The 9650-nt window shown below is 40.9% G+C and overlaps 1 protein-coding gene across 1 annotated transcript in view; it reads left to right on the top strand.

The window, feature by feature from the left end:
• Nucleotides 1–880: 880 nt before the first annotated feature.
• The window catches only part of LOC119497121 (glutamate receptor ionotropic, kainate 3), a 112515-nt gene continuing 103745 nt past the window's right edge, over nucleotides 881–9650 (top strand). Inside the window, exon 1 of the mRNA XM_037784991.1 lies at nucleotides 881–1905. Coding sequence (XP_037640919.1) covers nucleotides 1782–1905 — 124 coding nt within the window. The 5' untranslated portion in view covers nucleotides 881–1781. The remainder of the gene's footprint in view (nucleotides 1906–9650) is intronic.

The following is a 9650-nucleotide window of genomic DNA, read 5'->3' as shown; positions in this document are numbered from 1 at the left end:
CTCTCCCCCATTTCCAAACAGAAAAATAAAACCAATGAGCCACAGCACCATCTCATCATCAACACTCTTCTATTAAGCACAAAGAAATGTAGCAGTGCATTTTCACAATATGCTTAAAAAAAACGGCAAAATCATTAATGTGAAAGAATGCAATTTGTGTTGGTTTATTAGGGAATATAAAATATAAAATATCTCCTCTTAATTATCATTATTTGTGATGTCAAATGGGTTCAAATTGTTCCAGGAAATATCTATTTTTTCTATGTGCCTATTAAAAATGTTCTAAAACATGATATATATTTTTTAAAGAGTTATGAATCCTGGAGTTTTGATGATGCTACAAGTTTCAGTTATCTGTTTTTAGCCAAAATGCATAATACACACTGCAATCTGTACAATAAAACAGGTAATTCAATACGTTAAGCCTCCTCCACTGCAGTGGAGAGAGAGAGAGACGTGAGCAGCACTCTCTCTATGTCATTGCATATGTAACCTGCAGCTTGTATTTGACGGCTCTTTGTAAAGGCATGAAAAATAGACAGCCAGATAGGCACCAAGCAGTTATGGTGGTTTAATGTACTCATTGACACAGACAGAATGTCTCAAATAGTAGCGATAAGAAGCCTTGCTTTGTCAATGGCCCAATCCTCAGCTGACACTTATTTCCCTCATGCAAAATAATTCATCCCCATTCACAATGCAGACGGGGGATTTCCTTTCCTTGCTTGCTTGAGGCAAAGCAAATCCATCTCCGTGCAAATAAATAACAAAAAAATCTGCATCTCTAAGATTCCAGGGAGCAAAAAAATAAAACCAAATATCTCTTAATAATAATATAAAAAGGTGATGAATTTAACAAAAAGTGTGAACAACAACTGGAAAAAAGAAGAGAACCGGGTCATTATTCGGATCCCCCCTCTCACCCTCACCTCCATAATAAAACACTTCTTGGACATAGTTGTATGCGTAACGACGCGTGCCTCTAGTGGCACCGTGGAAGGAAGGAGGCTCGTCAGACGCACGCAGATGCTCGGGCTTTTCTGCACACTGCATGTCTTTCCATCCAGCACAAACTAGATTTTTTTTTTTTTTTTTTAAATGAACACTGTGTAACAAAGAGCCCTTTTTTTTTTCCATAACAGATTTCTTCGATAACCAAGCCTCGTGCCAGGTGCGCAACTGGAGAGGAGAGGAGCGTCGCGTCTTTTTTTTTCCACCTTCCACAAAGTCCCTCTGTGTTATAAGAACAGTTTTACAGGACTGGAACGACGGACTGGGAGTGATTAAACTGCTTTTTGAACGTGTTGGAGTGCTGTTCACATACTGCTCAGCACTCATCGTGTGACGCCTTTTCTCTGTTTTCTCTTTCGGAGGCGACAGAATCGTTTTCGAGGCGACCCAAAGTTCCGCAGGCGCAGTTTCTCCTCCTCCGTGCTCGGCTGTTTCCGTGCTACTTTGCCAGTAGACAGATAGATAGCATCGGCGGTAGGAGGATACAGACAGAGAGACTCCTGCAGGGTAATTGTAGCAGGTGTATCAGTGATCTGCCTGTGTTGAGAGGGCTGTGGGGCTTCATCTTCATCCTGATCGAGCTGCTCTCAGACTTGTGAGTAAAAAAAAAAAAAAAACCCTGAAGAATGTTGCACCAAGTACAATGAGCGCACATTTTTTGTCGCAGACACCCAAAATCCATATATATGCTCCGTCGAATTCAGTTCTGATGAGCAATTCTTTGGGATTTTGAAAAAAAAAAAAGTGGATCCCTCGACTTTACAACAACCATGATAAGAAACACTTGGCTGTCTCCACGATGGAGTGCGATTTGGGAATACTGGACACTGCTGATCGCATGTCTCTCTGTTTGGATTCACTACTCTAACGGGATGCCTCATGTTATTCGAATAGGTAAGTTGTTACATTTACGCACACATACACGTTTTGTATTGTTGAAAGTTGCTCCTTTATTCCTCACTCATTGCAGTGCGTGTGGTTTTTTTTGGGGGGGTTTAAATGAGCAGTCTCTCTTTCATTTACTCGTTCGTGTGTGAATCCTCATTTGACATAAACAGAGGAGCAGCCAGCAGAGCAACAAGAGAAAGAACCGGTGCTTTATTGCAGACGATTGCCTGTAAAATTGAGGATGCCTTCTCCACTCAGAGAACCATGCCATGAAATATTGTGGTGTTACCGTGACCTCTATGCACTCTCCATGCTTTTGTCTGTTCCATTTTTTCTGCAGCCAGCATGTTGAGTCACCAGCCTAAAATTCAGGCTCATTGCCATGCCTTCTGGGAGTAACTTTGAGCTTTTTTAAAGAGTCTTGTTAAATTAAAATGCTACTGTATATGACATTAAGATGCACACCATGCAGGAGAAAGTTTCAACCAGTTTATCCAAGGGGAGATAAAAAAAGTAAAGTTTGAGCTAATCTTATTTTATATTATCTTATCCGCTGCACACACCGTATACAAAAACATCAGAATCAGAATCGTGTTTATTGCCAGGTGTAAGAGGTATACACTAGGAATTTGCTTTGGTTTTGTTGGTGCAAGTTAAACAGTATAACATTCCATTCAAAGTTGAAATGCAAATCGTTAAATCCTGTGTGTGAGAGACAAAAAGAAGAAGAAGAAGAAGAAAAAGAACAAGAAGAAGAAGAAGAAGCAGGGTCTGTGCTGGTGCTGCTGCTGCTGGCGCTGTCTTTTTCCAATCACTCACTGCAGGAACAATGTGAGAATTGTCATTTGTAGGCTGGCGAAGCGATGAAACATTTTGCGCCCGCCAAGAGACAGGAGCAGAATGAAGATCAATAAGGTTTTTGTCACGAGGCAAATCGTTTTTGACATTTGGAGGAGTGCCACGCAGGACAATTACTCAAAATGGCATTGGCCCACATTAACATACCACTACAACAGCCGGGGTACAGACGAGGGAAGTGTGAGAGCATCTTAATGGCATGGAGCTTTTTTGTCTTCGAGGTATACATGATGGGTGAAAAGAGGATGAATGTTAAAACTGCACATTCTATATTGCAGTACTCGAAGAGAGGCGGATGGCCTTTCCAAATCAGTAGTCTCCTGTATGGCATATCTGCAAATCACTAACATCCCTGATTTTGTAACACAATGTGTGGTTACTGAGTTACATTTATTTCAAATTAAAGTTATTAGACTTTAACAGGTTGAGGTGCATTTCACAGCTCTATAACCCGGAATGAGTGCTGTCAAGCTTTCTGTCTATCTGATACAAATTCTAAAAGAGAGATTCAACAGAAACATACAAACTGTAGAACAATGTTTAGCAGCAGATGCCGGTGTCGGTGCAGGCCCAGGATGTCCCTGTGATTGACTGCTGCACTCTGAAGAGCCAGGACTTCTGTGACATCGCTGTGCATGGACTTTGGTGATGTCTCAGAAAAAGCATAAATCCTTAAAGCTCTCTTTCTTACTGATCTGAACTGAAATCGTTTGGTCAAAGGGACATTTTTTTTTTACTGTGGCAGCAGCTCAAATGAAGACCTGAAATAGACTTGACAGGCTTTGTTTTTAAAAATGTGAAAGTGCTGAGACAAATTTACCTTGAAATGTGCTACAGTCGCACTATTGCTTTTTATAGAATCTATCATTGCTGGCGGTGCAGGAGCAGTTTTTTTTTTTGTGTGTTCCTAAGATTGTATTTTGACAAGCTGAGAAGAGGGACATGCAAGAGAAGGTTGTTGAATTTGCCTCAATGCCAAAGCAGAAAAGGAAAAAAAAAAAAAATTGAAAAGGCTTACGTCTTCAAATTATCTTTTGAAATGTTTATGTACAACGGTGTATGTGTGTATCCGATTTTATTTTGCTCGCTTAAGAATTAGGCCTGTGTGAAAATTACAAGAAATACGTGATAATATTCTTTATAATTGCATTTACACAATTTCATTTTATCTGTTTTAATAGACGATAAGCTTGAGGGTTTCCATAAAATATGCAATATGTGTAATATTACAGCAATGCTGTGGTATTTTCTGTGAGAGTACGTTCACAGTCTGTTGATTAGGGATTTTTTGAGTGTGTGTGTGTAGTGGACCCTTTTTGTCCCCCCTTTTTTTTGGTAATTTGGTACTTGGTGTGCAACTGTGTGTGCGCTCGGTGTCACAGCCATCCTGCTAAAACCAACAGAGGGCTCTCTTATAGTCACTTCACGGTGGCCAACGTCGCTCCCCAGCACTGGTTCCCAACACAAACAAACCAGTGAAAATCTTCGAGGTGGGCGGCGGTATTTGAGCGGCGGCGCTCTCTGTCTGTGCTGTGTCTGCTCTCGGTTAGGTGGCCTGTGCAGTTCTCCAAGTACACCATCTGGGTAATGGTGGGTATCCAAGGTAGAGTTGTTGCCATTGATTTTAGTGCTTTTACAGTGCACTGCTCTAAGTTGAGGCCAGATGGTCGCTCCGTCTTGTTCTGCAGCGTCTATTTGTTGGAGGGAATAAAAGACTGCTCCTTCTGTATTTGTCCACTTACACGCTGTGCTTCTCTTTAGTCTCCCTCCGCCTGCCTTTCGTCATTTTTTTTTTTTTTATCCCTCCTGACATGTTTTGCAACCTCTCATCTCATGTACGAACCATTTCAGCAGATAATGCAATGTTGTTATAATAAAGAGGAAAGTGCTGGAGGACGTATTTTTTTGCTCTCAAACGGTTGCACGTGTCTGTAGATAATTCGTATGTTTGCCAACATGGAAATAAGACGCAGATGATTACATTGAATATGATGCTTTTTGCACTTTGTTCTGTAACACCAGTGAGCAGCACAATTCATTCATTTACATAATACATTGCTGTCTTCTCTTGTCTGATTTTGAACAGATGGAAATGCATTCATAACATGCATGTATATACTGTATCTATGGTTTAAAGCATACAGTAATGACACATTATTATACATTGTCTCTTTCATCGGTGGATTGAATGAACTAATTCATCATTTGTTGTCTCTTTTCTCTCTCGGTGAGGTTATTCACTGCCTGACAGGGATTTATTGTATAATCAATTACTTTATCTACCTAATACTTAAAGCACTTAATCAGTGCCAGTTAATCAATCTCCCTCATGATTTCATGTTGATTTCATTTCCTCAGCTCCCCGCTCTGCCCCTACAACACCTGGTCACATGCATTTTTCATTTAGCCTCCCTAAAATGCTTTGGGCAGCCATGACTGCAGACTTAATTATTGTGTGTGAAACAGCCCGAACGTTTAAATGTAAGCTGACAAATGTGCAGCACTCGAAGCTGTATGCAGTGTGACCACTCATAAGCTTCAGTGGGATAAATCGGGTCCGTGGTCACCACTTTGGTTGAAGTCTGCAAACACAGAGCCACTTCAGAGGCTTGTCTTTATCCCCGTACCAGCAGCAGCAGAGAGAGAAGTTTTCATGTGATTAACTCTTCAAGCGAGCCATAGAGGAGTGCTCTCTCCACTCGCATGCTCCCTGAGATCCCCCTCGCCGGGCCGGGGTTTGTGCAAATGTCTCATCTGAAATGACTCAGACATATTTCAAGAGACCGCGAAAAGCTGTAATGCTACTTTGCAATTCTGCTTTTAACAAAGTCAAAACCCAAAAGGTTGCTTGTATTGAGAATTACCCACAAGAGGATGGTATGGCAAAGAGGGGGAAGAGGAAGGAAAAAAAAAGTGTTTGGTGATGAAGAAGAACAATGAGGGGATGTTGCATCAAAAGTTGTATCAAATTAAGATGGCCATCAGTTGCTGAGTGGAAATGAATATTTCATTTTCATCTAAATTTAATCTCTCCCTAGACGATGAGAGGAAGCAGGGAGAAGCCTGCTGGTGGAGGCTTGGGGCTGGGGAGTTGTCGTGGTGAATATGAACAAAGGCTGGTAGAGGTCACAGAAGAATTGGATACAGGAGGAAGCTTCTTTGATGTGTAATTCCATTATCTGTTAGCGAAAGCAGAGATTGAAAGGGGGAAGAACACAACGGTTGTTTTACCTGCGCTTACACACTCCCCTTCATCCGCTTGTATAAACATGAACTGCAAAAGAAAAAAAAAAAAAAAGCAGGGGCCTATTTTACTGCTTCTCCCAGTCTCGGGCATCTGTATCTTACCTTCCACGCACACACTATATAAAGCCATACTCCATCCAAAACATTTTCCAAAACATATGTCTGGTCTCGCTGGGCCTCTTGTACACAATCCAATTCCATTCTCTCTGTCAGCACACTCGCGGCTCGTCATTAGCTTCAATCTCGCTGATGAGAAACGGCAGATGTTCGTTTTGTTGAGCAGAGGGCCCGTCTCTGAACGTGCTGTCTTCTGTACTCGCCTGTGATCCTGGTTAGACGCATTAGAAAGGGACATTCCACTTCCACAAACAAATATGTGCTCCAGGCGCGCCATAGTCTGCCTTTTCCGAAGCTGTTTTTAAGTCAGTTTTCGGCAGCCGATATGTTTTAAACGCACTGTGTGAGTCCAAAGTCAAATTGCGTTAAATAAACAGTGTGTTTATGTCTCAGACAAGGTGTAATAAATGTGTAATGCTCTGAAAATGTGCTCGTAATGTGTCTGATCACTAACACTAACAAGACTTAACTGCGTCAAGGAAGTGCAGGTACTTAGCTCCTTGTTCAGTCACACATAATAATGATCATCCAATAATCCCAGCCACTAGGGGCTAATAGAGCGGATCTACCAACCAGTAAAATAATCCTGTGACACAGCAGGGCCCCATCTAGCCCCAGCTAGCTTAGCCTAGCCGCTGCTAACACACCAGATGGTGTTTTCATATTGTACTACAAAGTGGGTGCTCTGCAGTGAAAGGTCTACTCAAAGCATATGCTTCTGACGCCTTTTGAAAAAGATAAGGTGCCGAGTTCCTTATGGCTATAAATTTCATCTTTTTCATAAAGAAAGAGGAGATCACCTTGCTGTCATATAGATGGAACAAATTATTTTAGGCAATATTTCACTTGTTGTCATTTGTAACCATTTGGGGATGGAACTGGAGGTTAAAGGGTCAGTTGACACAAATTACAAACAAAACATAGTTTGTTATTTACCCGTAGGGCTATAAAGCCATGCAGACAGTTTTGGTTTCACATACTTTAGTTTCGAGATATCGCCTCTGAGATTTCTACTTCCACCCTAATTCAGTGCAGGTGAATGGAATTGTGTTTGTGAGGCTCACAGCATTGAGCAATTACAATTAAACTATTTCAATTTTACTCGGATAATGTAGAATGTTATTATAATCCACATAACATTCTTTAAACAGTTTTCATAAGGGCTATTTATGTTGTAGAAAGAAGTTCCAATGAAAACTGGTACCAGTGATTACCCAGAGTAACCTGGACTTTGTTTCTGGAAAAATACAACACTAATTAATTTCTTAAGATTTGATTTTTTAATGCTGTGAGCATCAAGAACAAAATTAATTTTGCCTCACAGACAGATAATATTTATTGTACTTTATAAAAACATGCAGTCAACAAGGCCTAACATTAAGAATTGCCTGCTTGCCCGAGGCAAGTAAAATGCCACGTTGGACTAGTACATCAACAACTTTAGTCTTTATTGTTATTTGATAACCGCTAACAAATAAAACCATTTCTATACTGGCAAGTTAAAATTGACTTTGGGCAAGTCGATTTCTGACTCAATTGCCAGACCGGGCAAGTGAAAATAAACATTAACGTTGAACCCTGCAGTCAATAGAGTGCTTCAAAACAATAAGAAAATGACAATATAAAAAACCATGAGGACATAAAGTTAATTCAGGAAAAAAAAATTATAAAAATAGCCAAGGGAAGGAAATGGAGGAAACTAAAGTAAAATACATAAAACAGAATTTAATTAGGACCCAAGAGACTAAATGACAACGACTATTGTTTTGTCTACAAAACACTTGTCTACAAGTGTAATGGTAAATGGACTTATATATTTATATAGCGCCTTTCTTGTCTTCCAACCACTCAAAGTCCTTTACACTACATGCCAACATTCACACATTAGCACACATTCATATACCGATTGCAAAGGCTACCATGCAAGGTGCCACCTGCTCATCAGGATGTAATCTAACAGGCTGTTTTCATACACCGTTTGTAGCTATTCGTACGAAAAGTAATGCACTGTGATTCATGAATATACCACAAAATGAATTTGTGTGTAATTCAGGTAATTGTGAACCAGGAAATATAAAGAGTAGGGAGGAGGTCGGGGTGGATGGGTTGGTCAAAAATTACTGGACTTTAGCCCTGGAGACTGGTGTTTATATCCCGTGTGAAACCAGAAGTCAATGATTTATTTGTCATGTAACATCCGTACTTAAGTTACACCACTTTCAGATTTATTTTAAGCTCAACCACAATCTTTTCCTAAACCTAAGGAAGTTGTTTCCTGTGAAGATGGAATTTTATTTTGAAAAAACTGTGTGCATGTAATGAGCAGTAATTGACACGTGTTGCTGGACATTCGTAGGAAAACGAGCAAAAAAGGAGGAATAACTTTTTCGTAAAATATCATACCAACCGCTGTATGAGTATACGTTGAATCTAAACACACAAACACCGATGGCATGGCCTTCGGGAGAAATTTGGGGTTCAGTATCTTGCCCAAGGACACTTTGACATGCTGATTGGAGGAGCCAGTCAAACTGCGGAATTTCCGATTAGTGGACCCGCTCTCCCTCCTGAGCCACAGCCGCCTCAAGTGTAACAGGACATCTTAAAATTTTATAAAATAAAACAAAAAAATGATCAGCATCAGTACCATTAAAGGTAAATTGAAAATTTTTGTAATTTGAGTGACGTGATCATGGAAACATGGAAACGTCCATCAGAAACAACAGCCTGATTGATTTGGCCCACAATCTGCCGGAGCCCCCCTGCAGGTCCCTCAGGGACTCAATGTCATTATAGCAGGATGTGTGCTTTTTGGATTTGACAGTGTTTTGAAATTCATGGCATGTCAATGTTGGCCATTTCCCTGTGAATGTTTCTGTACCAGGGCAATGAATCAAATTTCATGCTCTAGCCATTTGTCTTTATTATGTGCCCTTGTCCTTTCTATTTGACTCTCCCATCTCAGCCCTCCTCGGGGCTCTGCTGGAAAAAGTCGAATAACATCAAAACAGTTTGAACAAAGCTTGATCACGGGGCATTTCGCTCTCAGGGTCATACTAGCAATATAATATAGTTAATTAGAATGATCTTGTTGGAGGTAATCTGGTGATTCTTTTTACATTTCAGCACGGTGGAGTAATTTGTCTTCACTTTTCCCAGACACACTTATGCTGGCATACCGCACACACAGACGGCGGCATGGGCGCACAAAGTACTGCAGCAGAAGAGACGGAGGGAGGGAGAGGAGAGCGAGGGTGGTTACATAGATGAAGCTAGGGGACTCTTATTTAGCTTGTTAATTAGCTTGAACCTTTTGATCCCAATTTTAAAACCCGCCACGTTGCAATGCTGGCGCCTTTTGTGTGTTGCCCCAAGCCAGATAAAACTAAGCTTTATTCCTGTGCCTTTCAAACACCATGCCACGGAGCAGTATTAGCTTTGCTTTCCCTCCCCGCGTTCGCGTCCTCCTTATCTATTCCCAGACGCTCTGTGTAAACTTGGCCACCTCTGACACCTCAGTTACATACTGT

The sequence above is a fragment of the Sebastes umbrosus genome, chromosome 11 (assembly GCF_015220745.1).
Source record: "Sebastes umbrosus isolate fSebUmb1 chromosome 11, fSebUmb1.pri, whole genome shotgun sequence".
Lineage (NCBI taxonomy): Eukaryota > Metazoa > Chordata > Actinopteri > Perciformes > Sebastidae > Sebastes > Sebastes umbrosus.
This window is presented reverse-complemented; position numbering and strand designations above follow the sequence as displayed.